Genomic DNA, 12,912 nt, shown 5'->3' on the forward strand with positions numbered 1-12,912 from the left:
CAGATTTTGGTACCAAGTAGAATGCTGCTGTAATATCTGTAAGTGTGGACATGCCAATTAGAATAGGGCAGTGGGTGGAGGCTGGAAGAACTTTGAGGAAGATGATAGAGATGGCATTGAACAAGCCAGAAACCTACACTTTAAAGAGCACTGCCAGTGATGGCTCACACACCGCTTGAAGAAATCAAGATTTGGAGGATAAAAAGATCTGTTTGTCACTTGCTATTATTTTGTCATCCATTTTGCCTTTAAACAGGAGTGTTGGGCACCTTTCGTTTATATAACTGTCCATTCAGTTCATTTAAATCCACTGTCTTGCTAGTGCTTCTTTCATTTCATCTGTTTTTGCTGTTGCTTCTCTTTTCCTCCTTTCCTGTCCTGTTTTCCGTCTAAGCCACCCCCATCTCTGACCTGGGTCAAGGTAGTAGCCAACTATCCGATCTCCTTGCTTCCACCCTGTCCCTTACTCCCTTACTCACAGGGGCAGTCTCGTCCTATTTTTTTCTACCTTTTCTGGGTAAAGACCAAGTGCTATTAATACAATAACCCCCATTACCTCTCTGGCCTCATCTCCTAGTACTCACCCCCTCCCTCACTCCAGCTCACACTAACTTCCTGACACGTACTTGAACACTCCAGACACAATCCCACCTCAGTGCCTCTGTACTTGCTTCTTCCTCCGTTTAGGAAACTTTCCCGAAACATTTTTGAGCGAATGTTAGTTTTCCATAACTATTTGTAGTAAGCAGAATAACGCCCTCCCACCCCAGCTGTCCATGTCCTTATCCCTAAAACCTAGGAATCTTACATCACTGGTAAAGGAGAATTAGGACTGCAGATGTTAATATTGCTAATCAGATGACATTAAAATAGGGAGATTACCCTGGCTATCCAGAAGGGCTGGAAGTCTTCACCTGGGTCCTTAAAAGAGAAAGAGCAAGACTTGACATGAAGCAGAATAATCAGAAAGATACAATGTTGCTGACTTTAAAGATGGAGGAAGAAGACCAGAAAGAAATGCGGCCAGTCTCTACAAGATGGAAAAGGCAGAAAACCGATTCTTCCCCAGAGCCTCCATAAATTAATATGGGCTACCAATGCCTTGAATTTAGCCCACTGAGACCCATTTCAGATTTCTCACCTCCAGAACTGTAAAAATAATACACTGAATTGTTCAAACCACTTTTAAGTTTATGGTAATATGTTACGGCAGCAAAAGAAAACTAATACACTACCTTAGTTATATAAGCCCTTATTTCCTACTTCCCTTTGCTGCTTAATTTTCCTCCACAAAATATGTTACCTTCTAACAAACTATTTACTTTACTTATAAATGTAAATTTCATAAGTAAATGTAAGCTCCATAAAGGCAAAGATTCTATTTTTTTTCAGTTTCCCAGGGCCTGGTACATGATTGTATGCCAAGTATTTGCTGAATGAACATTTGATAGATTATAAATATAAATACATAAATATGCAGGAAAAGTTGTGTTTATGATGATGCTGACAGTGACAGAAATACCATTAATCGTAAAGAAAAACGAGATATAATCAATGGCTATTTGTAGTCAGTGACATTCATATTTACAGCTATGCATTAATATCTCTCAATACATCTTTATTATTCAGTCTGCATTCCTCTTCTCAATTGCAACTTTTGTTTTTAATTACAGTTTTAACAATTCAGGAGACACAGCAGAATATCATAACCTTATCTGTAAGTTCAGAAAAGAACCAATATACAAATATTTCCTTCCTAAAGAAAGTTACTGACATTTGAGAAAGTCTCCAAGTTTGAAAAATAAGACAAAATTTTGGCAATTACCAACAAAGGTCTTACTATCTTCATTCAAAGAGTAAAAAACTGTCACTGTATTGGAAGGCATTGCTTACCTGTTCCAGGAGTAGTTGTCACAACTCCAACGAGAGGACTCTGCATTACTGAAATGTTTGCCTACGCGAAAACAGAAGAAAGTGTTCAGGTCAAATGCAAAGTTCTAACCATAAAACAAACACAGTAAATGTCGAAGAACTTCATTCAACAGACAATTGAATGTCTACCAGGTACTGGCAATGCCTCTTATTAGCTCACAATTGAAGAGTACTTTCTAAGTTTGCTTGTTTTGTTGTTGTTTTTTTTTTAAGTTGAACACTACTAATCTAAAAAGGCAGATTCGTTAGCGTATTATAATGTTTAAAATAAGAAAAGCTGCACTAGGTAAAAAGACACTATTTTCATTAACAGTAACACTGCTATTTGTTTTTAGTACCTAAAATACAGTATTTGAAATAACAGATATAAGGGTGATTCTTCGAAGTTCAAACTGAAAAATAACTGAAAAATAGAAAGTTGGCAAATTGTATTTTTAAATTGATATTTACAAATCATGAAATAGTATAGATTCAAATCAGTCTACACAGTAGACTAGTAAAAAGTAACAAAAACTAGTTCCTTTAACTCTGAGAAAATTAAAGATTCAAGTAGTTAAAAAATCTTTCTATAAACAAAATAGAAAACAATAATAGCTAATCGAGAATGAGAAAGACTCTTTCTCTAGAAGTAAACAGAGAGAAAATTTTTTTAACCGATTTTGATTAAACTAAGAAAATCTAAAATCTGGTTATTACCCAGCAACCAGACCAAATGTCAAGAGATTATTAAAGGAGGATACAAATTCATTGTTCAATTCTTAATGAGAACTTATGAGTAGAGAGAGGCTGACCGAAGTCTCAGCGGGTAAAACTAATTTGGGCTTTAATAATATTCTTAGCAATTTTCAAGTCAAAAGCTTTATCTACAAATTATGGCTCACAAGATTTTTAAACATTTTGAACATAGCAGTAACTATAAACTCCTTTTCTTTCCAGGTATTATCAGAGGAGTAATGAAACGTGGCATAAACTTAAAAGCCAGAGGTCCTCATACCAAATTAAACATCAGATTTACCTATCAACCTTTAGAAGAATACAACAGAATATTGTGGACTTAGTTAAGTTTATCACAATACTGTCCAAATATAACACAAGCCACACAAGTAATTGTTTTAGAGTAGGCATGTACATCTGTTAGGGAAATTATAAATAAAATGGAGGGAGTCTTGTTCAGGCTTCAGAAGCTGGAGAGCAGGCCTCTGACTGACTTCTCACCACGTCAAACTATGTGCTTGCCAGCAAGCACACCAACTGTTACCAGCTAATCAAGTGGCACTTTAGGTAAGAAAGGGAGTGGCGTTTGTAATTTCTTGAGCCCCTGGAGGCCTAGCCAGCCTCCCCGGATCTAAGAAGTCTTATGACTCATAAGGTAAAAGAAACAGCAATGTAAAACTTAAAAACCAGAGCTGCATTTTTGCACACAAACTGATGACGGTATTGTTTTGCAGCTTGGAACTATAAGCGGGAGTCCCCAAAAACCTCACCCGTGGAGTGGACACACCGCCCAGGACTCTCTTCCCTAAAAGGGACTCCAGACTGCTGTTACTCTGGACTTCCCAGCACTATTCAAGTCTGGATGTGGGTTTCAGCACAATTTGGTGATATGTATGCCACAGTTCTATTGTTTCTCCACAGTTCTATTGTTTCTATTTCTTTTCTCTTAGAGACAGTATATTGAAATTAATCAAATAAGCCTTTATTGAGAATTGAAACTGTTTACTGTGTGTGTAATGAATGGCTTCTTTTGTTAACCAATCCTTTTGGTAAGAGAAAGTATTCTGTTTAACACAATGAATTAATTTTGCTTTGCTTTATAAATAGGCCCAGTAGGCCAGGTGTATCAAGCCTATAATCAAAATTTACTGAAAGCTTTTTCTACTTTTCTTAAACTTGCCAATATACTATATTTGATTTAAAGAAAGGCCTTTAATATTCCTCCAAATCAAACAGCGTAAGTATCTTTATACAACGAACTTACCAGTTTAGCTGAAACACTTTGTTTCTGTATCCTAGTAAGCATAACAGTAATAGGAGAGAAAACTAAAAGCTCCTAAACTTGCTACTTAGAAAAATCCATACTACCTTTCAACTGACAACCAAGACTAATCATAGCAGTATTAGCACAACATTGTTCTTGTAAACACTGGCTCTAGAGTCAATATTCCCTGGGTTTAAAATCTGGCTCAACTAGACTAACTGCCTTGGGCTTTTGGTGTCCTAGTTTCCTCAGTGATAAGATAAAGCTCCTAAGAGATTCATTCATCCCAGAGTCATTGTGAGGATTAAACGAAACAATACATGAGATCAGGGCATGTACACTACAGGCACTTCGTAAGTATTAGACATTTTTTTGTGCTATCAGTCTCATCAAAACAGAGAATCTCTACCTTACAATCCATAACTGAAAGTAACACTGGCAGAACACCTACATCCACACCAGCCACGATTTAACATCACCATCAGAACACCTACACCAGAAACGTACTAAGCCATCACTCATAAACATGCAGAAGGAAGTATTTTTAGTAAAATAAGTAAACAGTGAATAGCCCTAAAAGAGTATTCAGTTCAGTTCAGTCGCTCAGTCATGTCCGACTCTTTGCGACCCCATGAACTGCAGCATGCCAGGCCTCCCTGTCCATCACCAACTCCCGGAGTTCACTCAGACTCATGTCCATCCAGCTGGTGATGCCATCCAGCCATCTCATCCTCTGTCGTCCCCTTCTCCTCCTGCCCCCAATCCCTCCCACCATCAGAGTCTTTTCCAACGAGTCAACTCTTCGCATGAGGTGGCCAAAGTACTGGAGTTTCAGCTTAAGCATCATTCCGTCCAAAGAATCCCCGGGAATGATCTCCTTTAGAATGGACTGGTTGGATCTCCTTGCAGTCCAAGGGACTCTCAAGAGTCTTCTCCAACACCACAGTTCAAAAGCATCAATTCTTCGGCGCTCAGCCTTCCTCACAGTCCAACTCTCACACCTATACACGACCACTGGAAAAACCATAGCCCTGACCAGACTGACCTTTGTTGGCAAAGTAATGTCTCTGCTTTTCAATATGCCATCTAGGTTGGTCATAACTTTCCTTCCAAAGAGCATTAGTCTTATACTAATAAAACCATCCCTAAAAATAATGACCTCAAATCATCACAAGGTACCTGAGATCTGGATAAAATCCTGGATCTTTATTTGTTAAGTCACAAAACTATGTATATTGAACTTTTTAAACAATCGCTGACTGTTTACCATAGAGTAAACAGTAGACTCTATGGTAACTGTCCCTAATGCTTATTCCTATGCAACAGAGTTATACTAAAACAGACTTCAGGGCAACATTTCAAATTACTGACCCTCACTGTATAACGACATGAAAACATGAAATGAGTATGCATGGTCATCAATGAGGATGTGTATATCACCTGTCTTCTTGAAGTTAAAGGTGTTGATCCAAGTCCTGGGCTGGAAATGTCATCATATATGCTTCTAACTGGCGGAGCTCCACTTTTATCTTTATGAGCTGGCACAACTGGCTGTGGTGGTGATCCACCTAACAATGTACAAGAGACATAGTCAGGTGAGAAAGAAATCTTCCACCTATCTGCTAAGATCCTTTAATATTTTTAAAATAATGGCTTAAGCTCCTGTCTCCCAATGTTTCTCAAATCTTAATACACAGAGTCACTTGGGCATCTTGTTAAAATTCAGGTTCTGTCTCAGACCGTGTGGGATGGAGCCTGAGATGATTTATTTCTAACAAGCTGCCAGTGATGCCAATATTGGTGATTCATAGATTGCCCTTTGAACAAAAGATTCCAGAAGAAGGACTATATAGAAATTTTAGTTTTTAGTGAATGCATACAACTTTTGTCTTCTCTACAAAATGCTTAACAATTCAATACCAAATTTAATCCTATTTCTCACTTGAAAGTAGAATATTAAACAGCTCCAGTTTGTATATACCTGAAAAAATGTGACATTTTAATGTGGAATTTGACTGTCAAATTCCCATGTTTCTCACAGTAAAAGTTTATTAAAGTACATAATAAACATACAGGAAAAGGACCAACTTTGGGGGCTACAAAGAGGCCTTAAGTCAGAGAATCATCAGTGCCAACTGGTAGAGCAGCCCACACCGTCTGTAAGACTAATGTCTGAGTCAAGACAGCGCAGCAAAAGCCATTCACACCAGAGCACAGGCTATAGAACGAGACTGGCCCAACCTCTGACCGCCTGTGGTCACTAACCAGCGAGCTCCAGCAAGCTCTACGCCGCACTTAGCCTCAGTTTACTCCTTTAAGAAACAGAGACAGTACCAACTACTTGTTAAGACTGATAAAAGAATAGGATAACATATAAAATGCTTAGGATACTCCCTGGCTCATAAATACTTAATATATGGTAGCTACAACAATAAAATAATACACTTGAAATATGTAAAAATAAATAATCTGGCCAAGATAATGTTTCTAACTGAATCGCTTCAGTTATAACTTATGATAATTCTCCCTGATAAATCTTTAAAAAAAAAAATTATAAACCACTTTAACACAAATAACACTGCACATGCATGCGTACTAAGTTGCGTCAGTAGTGTCTGACTCTTTGCCACCCTATGGACTGTAGGGCACCAGGCTCCTCTGGCCATGGGATCCTACAGGCAAGAATACTGGAGTGGGTTGCCATGCCCTCCTCCAGTGGATCTTCCCTACCCAGGGATCCACATGTAAGTCTCTTACATGTCCTGCACTGGCAGGTGGGTTCTTTACCACTAGCGCCACCTGGGAAGCCCAATAATACCTTAAGGACAATTAAAGAAGGAAGAATTTCCATTTAAATATCTATTAAAACACTTATTAGCTCACATTTGGAATTCAACCATTTCTGTAGCTCTCACTACCCATGGTCAAAATATCCAAACTATCTTTTAAAATATCTGTTTGCTAAAAGAGTCCTGTATTAGAAGTTTCATTTACGTAACAATATTTTGTGCTGGCAACTGCAAAGCATAGTTTGCGGAGTAAGTCCCTTCACTAAACACACTGAGTGAGAATCTTAACTCACTAAGACTAGAAGTCAATTTCATATCTACAAATTTACAAATTATACTTCTTTTGAATATTTGCTATTATATTAAGACAAATTTTTTAAACTGAATCCAGCTGAAGCTGAATGACCATATTCCCCTCCCCCATCCAAACCCACTTTAACATCTCTGAAATAGGAATAATTTACAAAAAATGGAAAATGGTGTATCATATTTAGTGTTTTTCTTTCCTAGTGGTGCTTAATGGTGAGTGTTACAATCAATGCTAGATTGAATAAAATGCAGTATGCATATTTTTAGAGATTCTTAGAATTAAAGTAAATTACATTGCTTACACCTGTTTCAATTTTAGTTGATGAAGGTGAAAGCTGTATCACTACTCTTTTAAAAATTCTAGTACATGTACTGATAGTACTTAAAACTACACTAAGCAATTTACCTTTGTTGCTGTCTAGTTACTAAGTCATGTCCAACTCTTTTGAGACCCCATGGACTGTAGGCCCCCAGACTCCTCCGTCCATGGGATTTCCGAGGCAAGAATACTGGAGTGGGTTGCCACTTCCTTCTCCCAACCAGGGATCTTCCCAACCCAGGGATCCAACCTGCATCTCCTGCATTGGCAGGCAGTTTCTTTATGGCTAAGCCACCAGGGAAGCCCAAGCATTTACCTACCTGCAAGTAAAGGTGATCTCATTTCCATTACTCCTATAGAAGGGCCACTAATTGATCGAGGCTGTGGAGTCACTGGAGCTGGCAAATCCCCCATTAAAAAACCAGGTAAGAATTGGGCATTAACCCCTGGCTTTGGAGACGTGGGTGAACCCAGCATCATTGGTTCAGATCCTAAATGAATCAGAAAATAAAATACAGAGAAAGGACTTCGATGTAATAATGGGTAACAAAAAGATACAAGGACCAGTATACACAATTTTGAGAATTTAATAGAAATTGTTAAATATTACAGAACCACAGTTAAATTATTTTAAAAACCATTAAAATTTTTTCCAAAAAAATATGAAAATATTTTGCATTAACAAAATAATATTTGACAGCTGTTTACATTATTTCATAGATTTAAGAATCAATGTTCATTTTTAAATTTTTGCTTATTGACTAAAAAAAAATCCCTAATACATACAGGACTTTCTGGCAGTTTCTACTATGTAACAACCAAAAACAAGGACAGGATGCACTAGCAACATAAAGTCTAAGCAAATTAGACACAACAGGTTTAGCTGTATGTCCCGTTTTTCTTTCCCCATACACAAAAACCATGTCATTTCTGTAATACAAGTGTAATTATGCACACATTAAAGCACATATGAAACAACAGTGATGACAGCATACCAACTAAGAAATATGCTTTGGGTAATTTTTTAAAACCATTCATTTTAAAGTTAGGAATAACCAATAAATCTCCCTAACAGAAAACCAATTAAGAGGAGAGCTGATACTTTGTGATGATCCGTTCAATATTATTTTTCACAATTTATAGGCTAGGTAATATTATTATTCCAACTATGAAAATAAGGAAGCTATAACTTCCTCTAATTTCAAAACAAAATAGCACAGTAAGGAAAACATGAGCTCTGGACTCAAGAGACCTGGTTTCAAATCTTTCAGAAAGATGGACATAATCACATCTCCCAGCTTTGATTAGAAAGATAGCAAATAAAGCACTTAACTCAAGTGCCTAATATACAATCAGTACTCACAAATATTAGTTATTATTATTATAGTACAATAGCCAAAACTTACTGTGTACATGTAAAATTTGCAATTTCTGCTTATGAAAATTTAATTTTTCAATTATCTGACAAGGCTGATTTGTGATTTATGGAACTCAGAAAGTTCAAACACTTGATATTTTATACAGCCTTTATTAACTACACTGTAACTTTTAACTGCCTCAAAATTGTGTTTAATGCTATCCAAATGCTGTCAATAATTACTCTTCCTCTTATTTCTCATTACAGCAGACCTTGACAGTAACATGTGGACCACAATAAACTGTGGAAAATTCTGAAAGAGATGGGAATCCCAGACCACCTGACCTGCCTCTTGAGAAACCTATATACAGGTCAAGAAGCAACAGTTAGAACTGGACGTGGAACAACAGACTGGTTCCAAATAGGAAATAGGACAGTATACATCAAGGCTGTATACTGTCACCTGCTTATTTAACTTATATGCAGAGTACATCGTGAGAAACGCTGGGCTGGAAGAAGCAGAAGCTGGAATCAAGATTGCCGGGAGAAATATCAATAACCTCAGCTATGCAGATGACACCACCCTTATGGCAGAAAGTGAAGAGGAACTAAAAAGCCTCTTGATGAAAGTGAAAAGGAGAGTGAAAAAGTTGGCTTAAAGCTCAACATTCAGAAAACGAAGATCATGGCATCTGGTCCCATTACTTCATGGGAAATAGATGGGGAAACAGTGGAAACAGTGTCAGACTTTATACTTTTGGGCTCCAAAATCACTGCAGATGAGAGACTGCAGCCATGAATTTAAAGGCGCTTACTTCTTGGAAGGAAAGTTATGACCAACCTAGATAGCATATTGAGAAGCAGAGACATTACTTTGCCGACAAAGGTCCGTCTAGTCAAGGCTATGGTTTTTCCTGTGGTCATGTATGGATGTGAGAGTTGGACTGTGAAGAAAACTGAGCACCGAAGAGTTGATGCTTTTGAACTGTGGTGTTGGAGAAGACTCTTGAGAGTCCCTTGGACTGCAAGGAGATCCAACCAGTCCATTCTAAAGGAGATCATTCCCAGGGGTTCTTTGGACGGAATGATGCTGAAGCTGAAACTCCAATACTTTGGACACCTCATGCGAAGAGTTGACTTGTTGGAAAAGACTCTGACGGTGGGAGGGATTGGGGGCAGGAGGAGAAGGGGACGACAGAGGATGAGATGGCTGGATGGCATCACCGGCTGGATGGACATGAGTCTGAGTGAACTCCTGGAGTTGGTGATGGATAGAGAGGCCTGGCGTGCTGCGATTCATGCGGTCGCCAAGAGTCGAACATGACTGAGCGACTGAACTGAACTGAACTTGATAGTAACAATGCAAGCACATGAAAAAGGAAAAGAAAGCAAATACTGAAATAGGTGTGAATAGCTATATTACACTGTAATTACTTCAAAGTGCTAATTAATTACCATGTTACCATGGTACTACTACATATTTCCAAAGAACATAATAGTAAAATCAAATCAAAAGTCTAAACTAAAGCATATTATGAACATATATTCATAAACTCAAAGTACAAAGTTTTAGGTACCATCTCCCAGCCCCAAAAGAGAAAAAAAAAAAAAAAAACATATATGGGCTTCCTAAGTGGTGAAGTGGTAAAGAATCGCCTGCCAAGGCAGGAAACACAGGATCAATCCCTGGGTTCGGAAAACTCCCCAGAGGAGGAAATGGAGATCCACTCCAGGAAATCCCATGGACAGAAGAACCTTCCATGGGGTCAAAAAAGAGTCAGACATGACTTAGTGACTAAACAACAACAACAGCCAAGTATACTAAAAATTAAGTCAAAAAAAATTTGACACATCTAAATACATATCATGATACAATAGAAATAACCAGAGTGAGGAGAGCCAAAGGACTCTTAATTAAACTGTCACTGACCACTGAGCCCTCAGACTAATTTTCCTTAGAGAGTTATATTGGTGGATCCTCAAGTCTTAAATTTCCATTTCCAAGTCTCTACTCCTAAACTGTTAAGTAGTGTGTCTTACTCAGCTAGCATCGTTTGTCGAAGTAACCATTAGTTTTAGTGTTCCATTAGGTGCTGCTGCTGCTTCAGTCATGTCCGACTCTGTGCGACCCCACAGCCGGCAGCCCACCAGGCTCCCTGGTCCCTGGGATTCTCCAGGCAAGAACACTGGAGTGGGTTGCCATTTCCTTCTCCAATGCATGAAAGAGAAAAGTGAAAGTGAAGTCGCTCAGTCGTGTCGGTGCTAGGAATGCTCAACTACTGCACAACTGCACTCATCTCACACGTTAGCAAGGTAATGCTCAAAAGTCTCCAAGCCAGGCTTCAACAGTACATAAACCGTGAACTTCCAGATATTCAAGCTGGATTTAGAAAAGGCAGAGGAACCAGAGATCAAATTGCCAACATCCACTGGATCATTGAAAAAGCAAGAGAGTTCCTGAAAAATATCTACTTCTGCTGCAAGGAGAAGATCAAAACAAACTGTGGAAAATTCTTAAAGGGACGGGACTACCAAGACCACTTGACCAGCCTCCTGAGAAATCTATATGCAGGTCAGGAAGCAACAGTTAGAACGGGACATGAAACAACAGACTGGTTCCAAATAGGGAAGGGAGTACATCAAGGCTGTATACTGTCACTCTGCTTATTTACCTTATACACAGAATACACCATAAGAAATGCTGGATGAAACACAGAAACACCATAAGAAGGGCTGGATGAAGCACAAGCTGGAATCAAAATTGCTGGGAGAAATATTAACCTCAGATATGCAGATGGCACCACCCTTATGGCAGAAAGTGAAGAACTAAAGAGCCTCTTGATGAAAGAGGAGAGTGAAAAAGTTGGCTTAAAACTCAACATTCAGAAAACTAAGACCATGGCATCTGGTGCCATAACTTCATGGCAAATAGATGGGGAAACAGCGGAAACAGTGACAGACTTTATTTTGGGGCGGTCCAAAATCACTGCAGATGGTGACTGCAGCCATGAAATTAAAAGACACTTGCTCCTTGGAAGAAAAGTTATGTCCAACCTAGACAGCATATTAAAAAGCAAAGACATTACCTTGCCTACAAAGAGCCATCTAGTTAAGGCTATGGTTTTTCCAGTAGTCATGTATGGATGTGAGAGGTGGACTATAGAGAAAGCTGAGCCCCGAAAAATTGATGCTTTTGAACTGTGGTGTTGGAGAAGACTCTTGAGAGTCTCGTGGACAGCAAGGAGATCCAACCAGTCAATCCTAAAGGAAATCAGTCCTGAATATTCATTGGAAGGACTGATGCTGAAGCTGAAACTCCAATCCTTTGGCCACCTGATGCGAAGAATTGACTCACATGACAAGACCCTGATGCTGGGAAAGATTGAAGGAGAAGGGGACGACAGAGCATGAGATGGTTGGATGGCATCACCGACTCGACAGACATGAGTTTGAGTAAACTCCAGGAGCTGGTGATGGACAGGGAGGCTTGGCATACTGCAGTCCATGGGGTCGCAAAGAGTCGGAAACGACTGAGCGACTGAACTGAACTGAGGTGCTGGGAAAATGTTTATACCTCGTCAGAAATAAGGATTTAAACAACATCAGCTAATATCAGATTTCGGACTAGGGGTTCATTCATAATTGTAACCCCAAGAAATATATACACCAGAATGCTTTTGTTAAGCAGAAGACTTTCATACTGGAAATGAAAATTTTTCTGACCTCTAAAATAATACAAGACATAAATACCTAGGCCATCTTTAAATGTAGCTGAGTATCTCCACTAATATTATATATTTAGATTTTTATAACTAATAGTGAAACAGTTCAAGTTACTCTATTGTCAAAAGAAACTGATTTTGTACAAAATATGGCCAACATCATATATCCTTCAATTCTAACAAAACTCATTCTACACAGACATATCGTGCTGCTCTCCTTTCCAAACTCAGAAAGTTGTAATCGAATTTTCAAATACGTCGCTATTATAGTAGACCGTTTATTTTCTGTTTCAAGCTATTCCACGGTTCTCACAAAACCCACAACTCAACGGACACACACACACACACACACACACACAATAATCGACATCCAAGGTTGACATGCAAGATTTTTTTTTTAATGCCCCCATTATATAACGGAAACGATTTTTAAAATCATTACAATTGAGTCATTTTCCCAAGATAAAGAAAATGAAGCGAACTCATGGCTTCCTATTAAGGGAATA

General features: G+C 38.5%; 1 protein-coding gene across 1 annotated transcript in view; it reads right to left on the reverse strand.

Moving 5' to 3' along the window:
• The window catches only part of NUP35 (nucleoporin 35), a 32,848-nt gene that overhangs the window by 19,308 nt on the left and 628 nt on the right, over positions 1–12,912 (reverse strand). The window contains exons 2-4 of the mRNA XM_004004522.5: positions 7,648–7,818; positions 5,351–5,478; positions 1,894–1,954 (exon numbers count right to left, since the gene is read on the reverse strand). Of these exons, the coding sequence (XP_004004571.1) occupies positions 1,894–1,954; positions 5,351–5,478; positions 7,648–7,818 (360 nt within the window). The remainder of the gene's footprint in view (positions 1–1,893; positions 1,955–5,350; positions 5,479–7,647; positions 7,819–12,912) is intronic.

This window comes from Ovis aries, chromosome 2 (genome assembly GCF_016772045.2).
Source record: "Ovis aries strain OAR_USU_Benz2616 breed Rambouillet chromosome 2, ARS-UI_Ramb_v3.0, whole genome shotgun sequence".
NCBI classification, from domain to species: Eukaryota; Metazoa; Chordata; class Mammalia; order Artiodactyla; family Bovidae; genus Ovis; species Ovis aries.